General features: G+C 51.5%; 1 protein-coding gene across 1 annotated transcript in view; it reads left to right on the forward strand.

The window, feature by feature from the left end:
- Positions 1-16,804, forward strand: part of DNAH10 (dynein axonemal heavy chain 10) — a 152,663-nt gene that overhangs the window by 121,003 nt on the left and 14,856 nt on the right. The window contains exons 55-62 of the mRNA XM_049619502.1: positions 2,441-2,638; positions 3,164-3,325; positions 5,027-5,201; positions 10,569-10,750; positions 11,737-11,873; positions 13,254-13,471; positions 14,509-14,730; positions 14,974-15,121. Of these exons, the coding sequence (XP_049475459.1) occupies positions 2,441-2,638; positions 3,164-3,325; positions 5,027-5,201; positions 10,569-10,750; positions 11,737-11,873; positions 13,254-13,471; positions 14,509-14,730; positions 14,974-15,121 (1,442 nt within the window). The remainder of the gene's footprint in view (positions 1-2,440; positions 2,639-3,163; positions 3,326-5,026; positions 5,202-10,568; positions 10,751-11,736; positions 11,874-13,253; positions 13,472-14,508; positions 14,731-14,973; positions 15,122-16,804) is intronic.

Consider the following 16,804-nt stretch of genomic DNA (forward strand, 5'->3'; position numbering starts at 1 on the left):
CGTGGTGTCTATGGCTGTTTTTAGGCCACAATTGCAAGGTTGAATAATTACAGGAGAGACCATACGGCCCATGAAGCCTGAATACTTACTGTTTAGCTCTTTACAGAAAAAGTATACCGTTTCCTGACCCAAAAGATACCTGAAGGACCTTTTAGAGGACTGATTATCAATCCATGCTGAATTTGCTGTATAGTTTCAAGCACCTAAGCCCTCGATTATTAATTTTAATCTTCAGCATAAGAAAGCAAGTCAGTTCGTCTTCAGGGAAAAATCTTTTTATCTGGACCTAACTTGAGCAGATTCATGCCAAAAGACACTGGGTGACCCCGTAAATGGCTTCCACCTTATAACTATGTATTCAGTAAATAAATAACTTGTCCCTTTATGCAGGGAGAGCTCATGTTTTTAATCAAAATGTACTTTCCTGGGTAAAAGGGCTAAGAGAATGGCTCTGTCCTGCTGATGTGGCTCAGGGATCAGCAAGCTTTTTCTGGAAAGGACCACATGGTAAATATTTTCAGCTTTGTGGGTCATACAGTCTCTATTGCAACTACTCAGCTCTGCCATCGTGTCATGAAAGCAGTCAGCGACAATATGTAGGTGAACGGGTGTAGCTGTGTTCCGATAAAACTTTGTTCACAAAAACAGGTGGTGGGCCGGCTTTGTCCCGCGTGGTTTGCCAACCCCCGTATCCACGCGTCTTAGCTTCCAGAGACGTGCTAGCCACCTCCCTGTGTTGGCACTTAGTTGTGCTCTCAGCCTTCAGTGCTTCCGCGTCATCACACCGCGTGGAATTTGCTGCGAATTTTTTTCTTGGAATAGATTCCCCGGCGTTGGGATAACTGTGCCCCAAAGTATGGATGTGGGTGAGGCAGTTTTTCACGCATGCTGGAAATAGGCCTGTGGGCTGTGGTTTGCTGGCCCCCCCCGGTATGATTTAAGATCACATCTGCAGCATCTGGCTGAATGGTTACTTTGGGTCAATCTTGTCTTCCTTCATTTTAATTGAAGACACATTCTGCTTTGAGGTGAGTGTGTTTCGCCATCTGTTAGATAAACCAAGATAAACCAAGATCAGCACCGGAAGAGAGGACTGACTGTTTCAACAGACTTAAAGGAAGACCCTCCTTGTGGCCACTCTGTGCTGGGCGCAAGGGATAGAGCCAGAGACACTGGACGCATTTCCTTCCTGCAATTCCAAGCCCCTCCCCGGACAGTGTCATAGCCATCCAAGGGACAGAGCTCCCTACCCACAGGGAAAGAGAAACTGCCACGGCACAGATTGGTCCTGTGGTCCAGAAAAGCCACCAACCAAGTGATAGCTACTCTTTTGCTTTCCTTTTCTATTAAATATTTTTATATCAGGGCACTAGGGTGGCTCAGTCAGTTAAGCATCTGACTCTTGATTTCGGCTCAGGTCGTGATCTCACAGTTTGGGAGATTGAGCCCCGAGTCGGGCTCCGTGCTGACAGTGTAGAGCCTGCTTGGGATTCTCTCTCTCTCTGTGTCCCTCCCCTCCGCCATCCCTCAAATAAATGAACTTAAAAAAAACATTTAAAAATGTATTTTTATCTCATTTTTTTTCAGTAAAACATCTATAACATAAAATTTGCCATTTTAACCATTTTTTTTAAAAAAGATTTTAATGTTTATTTCAGAGAGAGAGAGAGAGAGAGAGAGACAGAGTGTGAGCAGGGATCAGGCAGAAAGAGAGGGAGACACAGAATCTGAAGCAGGCTCCAGGCTCTGAGCTGTCAGCACAGAGCCCGACGTGGGGCTTGAGCTCACGAACTATGAGATCATGACCTGAGCCGAAATCGGACGCTTAACCGACTGAGCCACCCAAGTGCCCCGCCATTTTAACCATTTTTAGGAGTAGAGTCAGTGGCCTGAAGAACATTCACACTGTTGTGCAGCCATCATCATCCATCTCCAGATCTCTTTTCATCTTGTAAAACTGAAACTGTCCCCATAAAACACGAACTTCCTGTTCCCCCAGCCCCTGGTAACCCCCTTCTACTTTCTGTCTCTGAATCTGGCTGTTCTTGACACTTTGTATGAAGTCGAATCACAGAACGTTTGTCCTTTTGTGTCTGGCTTCTTGTACTCAGCACGTGTTTGAGGCTCATCCGCGTTGTATCGTGTGTCGGGATTTCCTTTCTTTTTACGACTGGGTGATCTCCCGTCGTGTGGATGGACCATATTCTGTTTATCCATTTGTCTGTTGATGGACGTGTGGGTCGCTTCCATGTTTGGCTGTTGTGAATAGTGTGGCTGTGAACATTGGCCTACATGAATCTCCTTGAGTCCGTTTTTCAGGTCTTTCTGGGCACATGCCTCAGAGCGGAATTGCTGAGTCACAGGGAATTCCATGTTTAGCTGCGGGAAGCTCCTCTTTTCCGTGTGTAAGAGGCATTTTTCTCTGTCCCTTTCTCTTCAGGGACTAATCCGATGATCCCAGTGGAAAACATAGATGGTGTGGTAGAGCATGTTGTCTTGGTCCACGAGTCCGTGGGTGAATTCAGCAAACGATTTCTACAGAAACTGAGGCGTAGCAACTACGTAACTCCCAAAAATTACCTTGATTTTATTAACATGTATTCAAAGTTACTGGACGAGAAAACTCAGTGTAACATAGGTAAGACTTGGGAACGGGGCGGTGAACACGTAAGGATCCAACTGATGACCTTTTCTTTAAGCAGGCGTTTCTTAGCAAGACGGGGAATAATCAGGATCGAGGTGAAGTGTAGCACACTCCGGATCTTTCATCTCAGAGTGATTCTTCTGGGTGGGCAGGGGGCTGTCACGCTCTTACTTTTATTCATCCGTGTTGGGTCATGTGTTTCGTAGCTCTCCGTTTTCCCTGCTTAGAGATACGGTCTGATGGCAGCAACGTGCTCTGTTGGAAAGTGCTCTTGAAAATGCTGCGGCTCTAGCTGTCGGCCAGATGAAGCGCTGTTTTCAGAAATACATTCGTTTTGGCCGATGCTGTCTCAGCGTGGCAGTGGAGGTGATGTTGATGCCAACATCTCCTGGAGATTTTTTTTTTTTTTCGGTTGAGCCCAAGTTGGACGCATCACAGTGAGGCCGCTGGCACGCTTCCCCGGGCGTACTGGCAACGGTGCTCACCTTGGTGATGGGTACGGGTCCTCTCTTTCCTCAGCCCAGTGCAAGCGTCTGGAGGGGGGGCTGGACAAGCTGAAGGAGGCCACCATCCAGCTGGATGAGCTGAACCAGAAGCTGGCCGAGCAGAAGGTCGTACTGGCGGAGAAGTCGGCCGCCTGCGAGGCCCTGTTGGAGGAGATTGCCACCAACACGGCCATAGGTGAGTGTGGGGCCAGCTCTGGGGGCAGGGACCCCCCAGATGGGGCGGGGCTCCACTGGGGGACATTCCTGAGAAGCCACTTGGAAGGCCACTGTTTTTCTCCTGAGCACGATGCACATTCCCGCATGTGGACTTTGCAGGCCGCTCCCACCGGTTGCCCACCACACCGAGCTCGCCTGCGGGTTATTCCAGCCCCTTCCCACGCGGCCCAGCCCCAGTCCCATCTCCCCTGAGACCCTTCCCCTGCCGACCCCTCTTCTTGGCCCCCTGACTGTTGTGATGGTTCCCGCTCTGCTTTTCGGTTCTGACGGTTTCACAGTTGTGACCTTGCTCCCTTCTTCCCATGCACTTGTCTTCCTGCTGCTCCAGCAAGAAACTCTCTCTTGGGACCGGGATCCTTCATAGCGTCAGGGCCCATATGCGCTTTGCGCTCTGTAGACGCTCGGCCCACGCTTGCTTCTTGACCGTGAAGACGAATCCCGAGAGAACGCCTCATTGGAAAATATTAGGGCATCCAGCGAACGTTCAGTATGTTTATTGAACACCCACCGTATTGGTTCCCTAGGGCCATCTGGTGAAGCAAAGTCAGCATAAATTTTCGCAGGGCCCCAGGGCACACAGGATTGTGACACACCAAGGTGGTGACGAGCATGGCTGTGATGCTCCGGTCCTTGTGCTCCGGTCCCAGCTGGGTGCTCTCAGACAGGTGACAGTGTATTTGTTTCCTAGAGTTGCCCTAACAAATGGCCACACCTGGGTGGGTGGGGGGGGGGGGGCTTCAAACAACACTTGACTCTCTTACGGTTTTGGAGGCCAGATTTGGAGATCGGCAGGACCAGGCCTCCTTCCTCCTTGCTTCTACCAGCTTCTGGTGGTTTGCTGGCAGTCCTTGGCTTTTAGGTTTATCTCAGTGTCTACCACCACTGGGACATTATCTCCTTCCCTCTGTGTTTCTGAGTCTTCCCATGGTCTCCTTATAAGGATACAAGCTATTGGATTTGGGGACCACCCTAACCCAGTATGACCTCATGTGAACTAGGATCTACAAAGACCCTCTTTCCCAATAAGGTCACATTCTGAGGTTCCCAGGTGGACGTGGACAGTGGGGAGACACTCTTCAACCCAGTACACCTACTATGAACCAAAGCCTGTTCTAAACATTAGGGTTACGGACCTTGGGGAGATGCTCACATTCTAGTGAGTGGAACCAGACAATCAATGAGCCAATAATTAGATCAACTTCCAGATTTTGATCAATGTCATGAAGCAGATAGAGAGATGAGGTCTAGGGTGACAGAGGGGGCAGGGCACCTTAGGAGGGGTGGTTCTGAGCCGGGCCTGAATAAATATAAGAAAAGGTGACGAGAAGCAGGGAGATCTCAGTGAGCCGGAAAGAGGGAGGGTGGCCCTAGTGTCCTCAGCTAACACTGGCCACACAGGGTTGGGGGACTGTCCTGTGGGATGGAGTGGTGGGACATGGGTAGGCCAGTCAGAGCAGCTGTCCTGCTGTTGGAGACCCCGTGCCCCGTAAGGTTTCTGTTCTAGCAGGAACACCCAAGGCCGCCATATTGGACAAAGCTCGTTAGATCCCCTGACAGCCCAGCACCAACCTTGGAGGGCTGCGGGCTGCTTTGTGTCAGTGGTGATGGTCCCCCCACCTCCGTGCCCAGTAGTTTCACTAACCTCCCCTTCCTCCTGTAGCTGAGGAGAAGAAGAAGCTTGCAGAGGAGAAAGCCATGGAGATAGAAGAACAAAACAAGATCATTGCGGTGGAGAAGGCTGAGGCCGAGACAGCCCTCGCTGAGGTCATGCCCGTGCTGGAGGCTGCCAAGCTGGAATTGCAGAAGCTGGACAAATCCGATGTGACTGAGATTAGGTAACTGGTGGCAGTTTCCAAGTGTGCTTGGCCGCCCGTATCAGTCCTGACAGCAACTACGATAATCACGGCGGCCAGGCATTTGTGGAGCCACGTCGCGTGCCGGCCACTGTGCTAAGCACTCTCCGTGGTGGGTACCGTTAGTGCTGTTCTTATCCTCGTTTGCAGAAGAGGAAAGTGGGGCGCAGGACGGTAAGATGGCTTGCCCCAGGTCCCCCAGCCGGGAGGTAGCGGAGCCTGTTGACTTTGGACCTAGGCTGACTCACAGCGGGGGACTGAGTTCCAGAGCGGGGTGTGTGGGAGGAGGTGGGGTTTGTCAGCCGATGCTTTTTTCGGGAAACACGACACGAGGGTCTGTCTGGGGCGCTTGACGCAGGGGGCTGGAGCCCTGCTGAAAATAGCTTGACAAAGATGTGCCACAAGCTGAGAGTCGACTGGGGAGGCTCTGATCCAGCTCTAGCCAGATGGGCTTGTGAGGGGTGGGGAGAGGGGCTCTTTATTGTGGCTCCCGGACCTTTGGCGAGTCAATTTGTAAAATGCCTGTCCCCCCTGCAGCCCCACAGGACTTTCAGGGAAAGGGGCCTGGTGTGGGGCTGGTGGGTGAGCTTTCTCCCGCGTTGTGTGGGGCTCCTTAGGGTACCGTTAATGGATCTCGCTCATCAACTCAGCACGAGACTGAAGGCAGGAAGGAACACTCCCCCATCTGCCTGCCCCTCTGCTTATGTCGCCCGGCCCCACACACGTCTCCCCCTGGTCCGGGACCCTCAGCTCTCTCCTCTCTCCCCATCACCTCCTTGCTTTCAGAAAGGGTTGGGGTCTTCTGGCCCCACAGTCCGGTCTCCTGTGAGAGAGACTCCTGTTTCCAAGCCCGTGGTTGACTCTCCGTCTTAGGCTCCCGGCAGAACGATGCTTGTTCTCTGTGCTCGTCTCTCTTCCTTCCTTGTCAAAGGCTGGGCCCTTGGCGTTTGTTTATTAGTGAGACATGTGGACTTGAAACCGAACGTCCAGCTCATTCCAGGGCAGGGGACTTAAGCAGCTCTCAGGAGGTCACCTGCGGATACTGCTGTCGGCAGAGGTCATTATTTCGGCTTTGCAAAGCGTGGTTGAATGAAGGCGTAAGGATGGACGTTTTAAGATCGCAGTCGTACGTGTCAGAAGTTCGGACGGGGGTGCAGAACAAAGCAGAAATGCATACGAAGCTGAGTTGTAGGACAGACCGTCAGCGTACACATATTCAAGGGAAACGGCCAACGCCGGTTATACAAATGTTGGGCACCACTCCCAGGTCAGCGGCATAAAAACACCGTGAGAGCAGAGAGTCGGGAAGGAGTTTTGAAGGGGATTTGTTTGGAGAGAAGGGGCTGTGAGTCCCCGGCTTGACCCAAGGGCGAGGGGGAGACGGGGCTCCTACAGGACCAAATGGAGAGCTTGCTATGTGTCCCCGGCAGCTGGCGGGGGATGCCCGTATCTCGCCTGAGACAGGTGCGAGACGGTGCTCGAGTCATTTCTGAGAAAGCACAAGTGGCCTATGACCTGAAGGGACTAGTTTCTGGAAATGTAATTATGGGAGTAGGTAATGTGTTCGTGTATGGCTCTGCCTCTTACGGGGGGATGTGACCTCAGGTAAGTCACCTAACCTCTCTGTGCTCCAGTGTCCTCATCTGTAAGACGAGGCTGATAATAATTGTCCCCATGGCCTCAGGGCTGTTGTGAACTATTATACGAAGAGCTCTCCGGACCACACAGTGGGCATCAAGTAAGCATTAGCTAGGATGGTCCCAACATCTCAGTGACATGATGTGAAAGCCCCCTCCCGACCGCCCCATCAGCTTAGTCCCCCTCCTTTCCCCCCCCACCTGCCCCCCAACACAGCAGGTACCCATTGCCTTTTGGTTCTCACATGTCATCCAGAGGGTTTTTGTGCATGGTCACGGCAACCGGGCGTACAAGTGTCTCTTCGGTTCCTGACTGTAGATTCTAAAGGTTACTGGAACAAGGGATACCTGTGTATTTTCTTCCTTCTCTTTTTGGTGTGTAAATGGTCACATACCGTATGCATTTTTCTACATCTTGGCTTTTCCACCGAACAGTGCATTTTGGAGATGTTTTGCGTGTCAACATATGATGAACTTCCCCAATATCTAAAAAGAGTCCATCACATTCCTTTGTACAGTGGCTGTGTTGTCATCTATTTAACCGGCCCCAGTTTCCGAATCTTTAGCTTGTTGCCAGCCTTTTGCCTTTACAAACCGCATGGCAAAGAATAGCACCGACCGCACTTCATGGCGCAGCCGGGCAAGTCCGCCGCGGGGATGCTTTTCCAGAAGCGGAACTGCCGAGTCCAAGGGTGTGTGCGTTTATGATGTCTACAGCTGTTGTTTAGCGCTCTCCCTGGGGTGGAACCAATTTACACTCCACTGACAGTCCATGGGAGTGCCTGCTTTTCCATAGCCTCACCAACAGAGAGCATCATCACACGTTTGAATTTTTGCTGGTTATGTAGATGAAAAATTGTATTTGTGTAGTTTTAATGTGCATCCCCCTTATTGTGAGTGAGGCTGGCCTTTTTTCATATGTGAAAGACGTGTGTTAGGTTTGTGTGTATTTCCTTTTCTGTGAACTGTTTATACACTTTGCCCACTTATCTGTTGAATTGTTGTTATTGTTGCTTTCTTTTCTTGTCCGTTTCCAGTGGATTTTTATGTAATAGGGAGGTGAGCTTTTTATCCACGATGTGAATTGCAGATATCTTCCCCTGTGGTTCATTGGCCATTCGACTTTGCTTGTGAGTTTTGTGTGTGTGTTTGTGTTTGCTGTGCATAAGATTTTTATGTGGCAGATTTTAGCAATGTTTTAGTTTGTGGATCTCGGATATTATGTCATCCTTAAGAGGCCTTAAAAATGAAAGATTGTAAGACAATCTCCCCATGATTTCTTCCTGTGCATTTACAGTTTAATTCTCTATGGTTAAATAGTTGATCTTTTGGGGATTTTTCCTGGGGTTCATTGCGAACCCAGTGGATCCAATTTTATTTTTATCCAAATTTATTTTTTCCAGACGACTATAATCTGGCTCTCCGTAGGTCATTTGGATGTCAAGTGTGGCGAGCCAGCACTTACATCTTGACAATTTCATAATCCTTTCATTCTTTAAATAGCACTTTCTTTCTACGAGGCTCAATCCCCTGTGTAGAAATCATCGGATGTTAAGCCAGGAAGATTAGGAGTCATGAAGATTAGAAGTGGACGTTCCTCTGTAGTATAAAAGGCTCCCTTTGTTACCGGCTTGTGGTTTTACTTTTCTTCGTTCCATTCGTTCGGTAGTCTCTGGGTGCCCACCACCCGCCCACCGACCCTGTGCCGGCACTGGGGCTGAGCAAGGTCTTTACTGCATTCAGCTGACACTCTCGGGGAGCACGGGTGTTTGTGCAGGAATCCCACATGGACAGTAAGATCACCCAGGAGAAGGTTAGGACGGGGAGATCTTTGCTGCTACGACCACGGATAACGGGGGAACCTGACCTAGTCGGGGCGGGGGGTAGTCAGGGAAAGTATTCCCCAGGAAGTGACATGCAAACTGAGACGTGGCTAGAGAATATGGATTCACCGGCTGTAGGATAGAGGCTAGAGGCGGCCGTCTCTGAGACTGGAAGGAGCTTGGCCCGAGGGCAAAACGGAGACAGAGTGTCTGAGTTAGAGTGAGGGAAGGTGGGGAGTCGGGGCTGTGAGGATTCTTTCCCTCCGGGGAGCGGGCATATCGTCACCATCTTTCTCTCACCTGTTTCTTTTGTGGTAGGAGAAAAGAATCAAATGAAACAGGAATGTTTCTATTTCCCAGACTGACCACCTCAGGATGACTAACACCTCAGTTATCCTGTGTTACGACGGCGACGCGTTCTGTATACACGAGGTGCCCGGGACTCGTTTGTAAGCTGACAGCGGAGGGCTTCGCTTTCATAGACTCACAGGGTTTCCGAGTGGGAAGGTCTGGCTCTGTTTCCCCATTTTGCAGATGGGAAAACTGAGAACCCTGGATAGTTTATAACTTGCCCAAGGTCTCGGGATCCTTCACTGAGGCCGGGGCTCTTCCCGTCTTATATCTGAAAGCCTCTCACTGCCTCTGTCCTCTTCTGATTAGTCAAAGATCAGTGGCCTGGGCCTGGCCTTCATCAACCCTGAAGGAAACCTTTCAGAAACAGTTGACAGCGTCTCCTGCTTTCGTAAGACCTAGTGGCGGCCTCATTGAACCTTCCCCTGGTGACTCAGGACCATTACTTTAATCATCTGTCTTTGTGCCGGAGTCATCGCCCTGGCTTGTCCTTACCCCGCGTGCCTCCTTCTCTCCGCTCTCGTCTGCAGGCGAGCGGGTGGGGGTCCTGGGGCTGGGATGGGTGGGGCGTTTGCCCAGTACGGAAAGTCTCCATAGCGCTGTGCTGGCCGCGTTGTTCTCGCTCTCTCGCTCCCTCCCGCCCTCCTTCTCGCCTCTGGGTCACCCTGGCCTCCTGCTGGAATGGCTGGGCTCCTGCCTCGCCTCCCCCCGGGCTGCCCTCTGCCCTTCTGGGGCCTCTGTCATCTCTGCTCTTCTCTCTTTCTTTTCCTTCCCTCCATCACTTTCTTTACGCTTCTGTCTCTCTTCACGGTTTTGGTGTCTGCACAGCTCATCTGGGTCGTGGGTACTTTGCCCAGCAGCAGGCAGCCAAGCGGTCCCCCTGGGTCCAGTTAACGTGCCGCCTGTTCCTTCCCAGGTCTTTGTGCTGCTGTGCCGTCCCCTGCTTCTTTGGGTCTCGGTTCCCTGAGGGTTGAGGGCGCTGGATGTCTGAGCGTTGGATCAGCAGAGTGGCGGTCTGGTCTCATCAAAGACAAAGGCAACAGGGGTGACATAGACCGGAAGGAGCCCGGATGTGGGGACCCCGGACCCCACGGGCTGTGTGAACATAGGCAGGCTGTGTGAAACGCCGAGCCCTGTCTCTTCATCTAGTAAATGGATGGCAGTAATGAGAGTGGTTACGCTGTAGAGTCTAAGGAGCCACCCGAGGTGTAATTAGAAACACAGATTCTCAGGCTCCACCCTGACCTACTGACTCAGATGCTTGGGGTGGCCTGGGTTTGCATTTTAAATGACACCCGCCCCCGTGATTCTGATGCCGTCAGCCTGATCTGGCGCCTGATGGAGGAGACCAGTCCCTGACTTGGAGAAGCTCACCCGAGGAGCCCAAGTCGGTGTTGGGATGTGGCTTCCTTGGCTTCCACGCAGCGTCACCTCCAAGAGATGACTCTTGGTTGAGCCACGTTTTCTGGAACTCTCATTTAGGCTAGGTCCTGGCCGCATCCTGGGTCTGATTCACATATGTCTTTGTTTCTCACCAGGTCCTTTGCTAAGCCCCCCAAACAGGTGCAGACGGTGTGTGAGTGCATCCTCATCATGAAAGGGTATAAGGAGCTCAACTGGAAAACTGCCAAAGGCATGATGTCTGACCCCAATTTCCTGAGGTCTCTGATGGAGATTGATTTTGATTCAATTACCCAGAGCCAAGTTAAAAATATCAGAGGTGAGCGTAGACGAACGTAGGAACAGCCAGGCTTGATCCCAGTTTGGCATCTCAGTCTTGGGAGTAGGGATGGCGAGCAAGGAGGGAATAGGCCGGATGACTGTTGCCAGAGGAAGATGGCAGCACTGGGGGTGACATGGGAGGGCTGGGTGCCGGATGGGCAGTAGCAGCCGATGCCTGCTGCACGTTTCACGGCAGTCACTCTGGCGTTCCCGTCAGGAAACGGTGCCTTCTTACGGAACCCAGCCTGGCCTTGTCTTCCGGCATCTTGTCCACCGGGCATGGTGGTGCGAGAGGTGGTCTGACCTTGAGCTCTTCCCTTGCGCTTTTTGCCAGAGTACAGTCTCCTGTAGGTCCCTGGGAGATGGGCGGGGAGGGACCGGCACCACCCGCAGCCAGCCTCTCTGTCCTCAGTTACAGAATGCCCACGTTCCCTTTGAGCCTGGCTCCTGAACTGCCTAGATGTTTAGCCAGTGGGAACGAGGCTCGTCTTTGCAAAAGGCCACCCGAGTTCATAGTGCCACTGTTTACCTTCATGGCTTGTTCAGAACGTTATTGTCAAATGCTTTTTCTCAGCAGCTCGGACACAAAACTAAATGAAACACGAGGGGTAACAACACGTGCAAAAACCCAAGGACCTCTCTTTTTACCTGAATATTGGCTTGGGGGGGTTTCCATTCATGTGAAATTACTCCTGGGGTGAGAGTATAGGTAGAGGGGACGGTGACTCATCATGGCCTACGATTCCCAGCCAGCTGCCTGCTCTGAGCCACTTTGACGCACAGTCGGGGGTCCCCACGGACACCCTGGGTCCTGATGTCACATGGAGGTGCCTGGGTCATAGGATGTCCTGGGTGGCAGTAACACGTGCCCCTCCCTCCCTCACACCTTAATCATCCACCTACACAAAACTCCTTCATTTCCCATCTTACTTTCCCAAGATGAGTCTTGTCACTCGTCGAAATCATTGCATCTTTGACCGTTAGGCCTCTTGAAGACTCTCAACACCACAACTGAAGAAATGGAAGCTGTGAGCAAAGCAGGCTTGGGGATGCTGAAGTTTGTGGAAGCTGTAATGGGCTACTGTGACGTTTTCAGAGAAATCAAGCCCAGAAGAGAGAAGGTATTGTCCACGTGGAAGACCAAAACATTGCTGCCGAGGGAGCAATCTGGAGTCGCATTTAATATGTCCATAGCTTTGCCGGAAGCATCCTGACAGGGTTCTGATTTTACCTCGCAGAAACGTTCCCCTGTCCGCCCCCAGCACTACTAAATGATAACCCTGAATTATAGCTCTCATCCAGATGGCGTGAACTGGCAGAACCGAAGTCTGGAAGATTTTCAAATTTTGCGTGAAAAGAGTAGGATAAGTGGGTAAAAACTGTCCTCTATGGCTAAAGCAGGATTCTCAGCCTCGGAGCTCTTGACGTTCGGGGCCAGACGGTTCTCCGTGGTGGGGGCCGTCCTGTGCACCGTACGATGTTTAGCAGCATCCCTGGCCTCCACCCACTGGGTGCCATTGTCCCTACCCCTAAGTTTTGACAACTAAAAACGTCTCCCGACATTGCCGTATGTCCTCTGAGGGGCAAAACCACTGGGTCAGAATGCACAATATAAAGGGAGTTATAAGGTTGATTCGATCATTTTGAGACCATTTTCTTAAAAATTTTTTTTTTTTAATTTTTTTTTTCAACGTTTTTTATTTATTTTTGGGACAGAGAGAGACAGAGCATGAACGGGGGAGGGGCAGAGAGAGAGGGAGACACAGAATCGGAAACAGGCTCCAGGCTCCGAGCCATCAGCCCAGAGCCCGACGCGGGGCTCGAACTCACAGACCGCGAGATCGTGACCTGGCTGAAGTCGGACGCTTAACCGACTGTGCCACCCAGGCGCCCCTTAAAAAATTTTAAATGTTTATTTTTGGGGGGAGAGAGAGAGAGAGACCGAGTGCGAGTGGGGGAGGGGCAGAGAGAGAGGGAGACACAGAGTCCAAAGCAGGCTCCAGGCTCTGAGCCGTCAGCACAGAGCCCGACGTGGGCCTTGAACTCACAAACCGTGAGATCATGACCTGAGCCGAAGTTGGATGCTCAACTGACTGAGCCACCAGGCACCCAGAGACCTATTTTGACGTTGCTTTATAACTCAGAATTTTATTGCTTAGAAAACTTAGAACTGGGCATAAGATCAGTATTGTTTTCACGGGTTCTTTTCAGTTTTTGACTTAGAACCACAGTGTCATTTTACTGTGATCTCAGTACACTGGGAAATTAAGCATCTGCTAACTTGCATGAAGACCTGTTTTTCCAATGGGATTAGAGCTTTTGCAGCAAACTGTCGAAGACGTGACTAAGAAGCCAGGTACCTCAGCAGGACGTATGACGGCCCCAAAGAGTATGAACGGCATTAGAAACGCGGTGTGGACGTAAGCCCAGGGGTGAGACTCCTTCGTCCCTGCCTCACTCCGGTCCCTTTCCCCACCGTTCTGTGAACCGTCTTCCCACAGGTGGCCAGGCTGGAGCGGAACTTTTACCTCACTAAACGTGAACTAGAAAAGATCCAGAATGAGTTGGCAGCGATCCAGAGAGAACTGGAGGCTCTGGGGGCCAAATACGAGGCAGCCATTCTGGAAAAGCAAAAGCTGCAGGAAGAAGCCGAGATCATGGAGAGACGGCTGATCGCTGCTGACAAGCTCATCTCGGGGCTGGGGTCTGAGAACATCAGGTCAGTGGCCGACGCGCTGTGCGCTAAGAGCTCTGAGACTCTGTGGTCCGTGAGCGAACGTCGCCGACGGACCGGCTCGCCATGTAGTCTTCACCCCGCGCTGCGTTTTTATCTGAACACCGCGTGGGAAAGTTCCGATGTTACTGTTACCGTGTTTAGGGTGGCTGATGCCATTTTACGCATTCTGTGGTTTATTACATAATTATGAAGGGTTAAGGAGGCAGTGCAGCTGTGGAGACAGGGAGGCACCAGTGGCCTCTGGCAAGGCGCCCTCTGTCCTAGAAACGTTTACTTCTTAGTGACCTTTAACTAAGGCACCTAGTGAGCGCCTCCTGGGTGGGTCTGGACGAGGAGTCCGCCTCTGTTGCTGGACAAATCTCTTCTAAGGGCTCTTGTGTCTGGCTCAGTCCTGAGCCTCAGTTTTAAGCAGGTGGGACTGTTTGATGCCTAGGGGCAAGGCCATTTGGCCAGAGCTGGTCCGCTGGTAGTTTCCAATCCAACACCATAAAAGGGGTATGGAAAACACTAGAAAATACTATCTGCTTGTAGGAAACAAACCATTTTCAGTATTTCTAAAACCTCGAAGACTTTGGCCATTTACCAGAAGAGGCCAGGTGAAACATCTACTTCCTTTTATCTCGGGTAGAATTTTGTCACCAAGCAGGACCAGAGCTCATGAGTTCTGCTGGGTGTGTCTGTAAGTTATTGATCAAAGCGTTCGGAAACAACGTGATTACTACTTAATAAATAGCTTGGAGACTAGATGCATCCCGCAAATACTTGTCCAGCCCCCCAATTAGATGCTGGGTTCTGCTGAACCCTGCAATTAAACAAAGTCTTCCAAAACGCTGGGCTCACCAGGGTGGGGTGTGGCAAAATGACCTGGCAGTCTTTGTTTCTAAAAGGAGAGAATATCTCCGACGACGTTTCCTTCTGGCTCGCCCCATTAGCGGCGGCTCAAGGCGGTTCTTCTAGAATGTTCCTTCTGATTGTGCCGGAAGATAACGGCTTACCGCAGCCCCTGTCTCCTGTGCCAGGTGGCTGAATGACCTGGACGAGCTGATGCACCGGCGGGTGAAGCTGCTGGGGGACTGCCTGCTTTGCTCGGCTTTCCTGAGCTACGAGGGCGCGTTCACGTGGGAGTTCCGTGACCAGATGGTCAACCAAGTTTGGCAGAATGACATCCTGGAGCGGGAGATTCCCCTGAGCCAGCCCTTCCGGTTAGAAAACCTGCTCACGGACGATGTTGAGATCAGCAGGTGTGTGTGGCCTGGAGGACGAGGGTGCCTTGGGGTGGGGGTCCACGTGGGTGTCACCCCGGCAGGACACAGCGAGGGGTGCAGCTGACTTGACTGCACAGAAGATCCGGCTTCCTGGGCCCTGAGGAGCGTTGAGCAGCCTGTGGATTGGTAGATTGTTCTGGAAGGCCAGTCCTACCACCGTTAGCACTTGGTTACAACTTGCACAAGAAAAATACATTTCCCTGTCACTGTTCCTTCCAGGTGGGGCTCCCAGGGACTGCCCCCCGATGAGCTCTCGGTTCAGAATGGCCTCCTTACCACCCGGGCCAGCCGGTTCCCCCTCTGCATCGACCCCCAGCAGCAGGCCCTCAACTGGATAAAGAGAAAAGAGGAGAAAAATAACCTGCGGGTACGGCTGGCCCCTCCCTGGGTGACCCCCGCCCTCCCTGCCTGTTCTCTCCCGCCATCTCTACCGTGACAGCCCCGGGGCCCCCGGCCATGCTGAGCTGAGGCGTCACCATCCTGAAACCCTAGCCGAGCCAGCCGCTTCCCTGCCCGCCCACCCTGTCCCATCTCTGAGGGCTGCACGACCTGCCTGGGGCTCTGCTCGCTTACCTGGGCACGTCTTTCAGCTGCCAGGAGCTCGAAGGTGCACCCTACCCATCCAGGGCTTAGATGCTCATTTTTTTTTTTTTTTTAATTCTGGAAGGGAGGAATGATATCTCAGTATCTTTTGATTGAGATATAATTCACATACTGTAGAATTCACCCTTTGAAGCATACAGTTCAGTGGTTTTTTGTATATTACCTGCAGAGTTCTACAACAAACACCAGAATCTGTTTTTACCACTACCCCCCAAAAGCAATGTTGCATGCTATAGCCACCTACCCACACGCTCCCCCCACCCCCCCGCCCCCCACCCCCTGGCCACCACGGAGGTCTTTTATAGATTTGCCTCTTGTAGACATTTCATATCAATGGGATCATATATGTGGACTTTTGTGTCTGGTTTCTTTCCCTCAGTATCATGTTTTCAAGCAGGTGTCCATGCTTCCTTAGTTTTCATCGATGGATAATACTCTGTTGCCTGGACAGACCACGTCTGACCATCCATTTAATCCATAGATGGACATCTGGGTTGTTTCTGCTTTTTGACTAGCATGAATAATGCTGCTGTGAACATTCGTGTGCAAGTTTTCTTTTTTTTTTTTTTTTGGTGGGCATATGTGTTCAGTTGCCCTGGGTGAAATTGCTGCGGTTTTTACTTTTTCCTCTTTTTTTTTTCCTGGTCCTTGCTCCCAAGTATGTACAGGCTGTTGGGGGGAAGGTCTGCCTCTAAGATACACACATAGCTATGGTGAGACAATTATTATTATTATTATTATTATTATTATTATTATTACTTTAATGTTAATTTTTGAGAGAGAGAGAGAGAGAGAGAGAGAGACAGAGTGTGAGCTGGGCAGGGGCAGAAGCAGGCTGCAGACTCTGAGCTGTCAGCACAGAGCTTGATGTGGGGCTTGAACCCGCGAATCTGACCTGAGCTTGAACATGACCTGAGCCGAAGTTGGATGCTTAACCGACTGAGTCACCCAGGCGCCCCCGAGACAAATATTAATGAGGAGATGCTTTAATGAAGAGCATGACTTTCCTCTTCCTCCCTCAGCCTGCCGGGGTCCTGAGCCATCCCCACGTAGCCCCCAGCCCCACCCCTGCCACCATGCTCCCACTTAAAGGGGGGGTGATTCCAGCTTAGGGGAGGGGGGGAGGCCAAGTTAGTGAACATAATGAAAGCAGGTGAAGGGAAAAGGAGAGGGAGGCCCCGGGGACTAGAAGAGAGGAGGAGTTTTCCCAGACGTTTTGAGGAAAGAGCTAGCAAAGCCGTCATGAGGTTGGAGGGAGGTGAAGCAAAGAGGCGAGTGAAAGAAAGAATTCTGCCGACTCTTCTTCTGTGAGACGGAAGGAGAATCTCTCGCGATCACTTTGGGCTGCTCAGAGCCTGAACCTAAGGGGTTTCTGGCTTCTGCGGGTCTCACGCTTTGCTTCTCTCCCGTTCTTTCTCCCCTCTGGTTCCCTCCACCCCCCAGGCAC

The sequence above is a fragment of the Panthera uncia genome (genome assembly GCF_023721935.1).
Source record: "Panthera uncia isolate 11264 chromosome D3 unlocalized genomic scaffold, Puncia_PCG_1.0 HiC_scaffold_8, whole genome shotgun sequence".
NCBI classification, from domain to species: domain Eukaryota; kingdom Metazoa; phylum Chordata; class Mammalia; order Carnivora; family Felidae; genus Panthera; species Panthera uncia.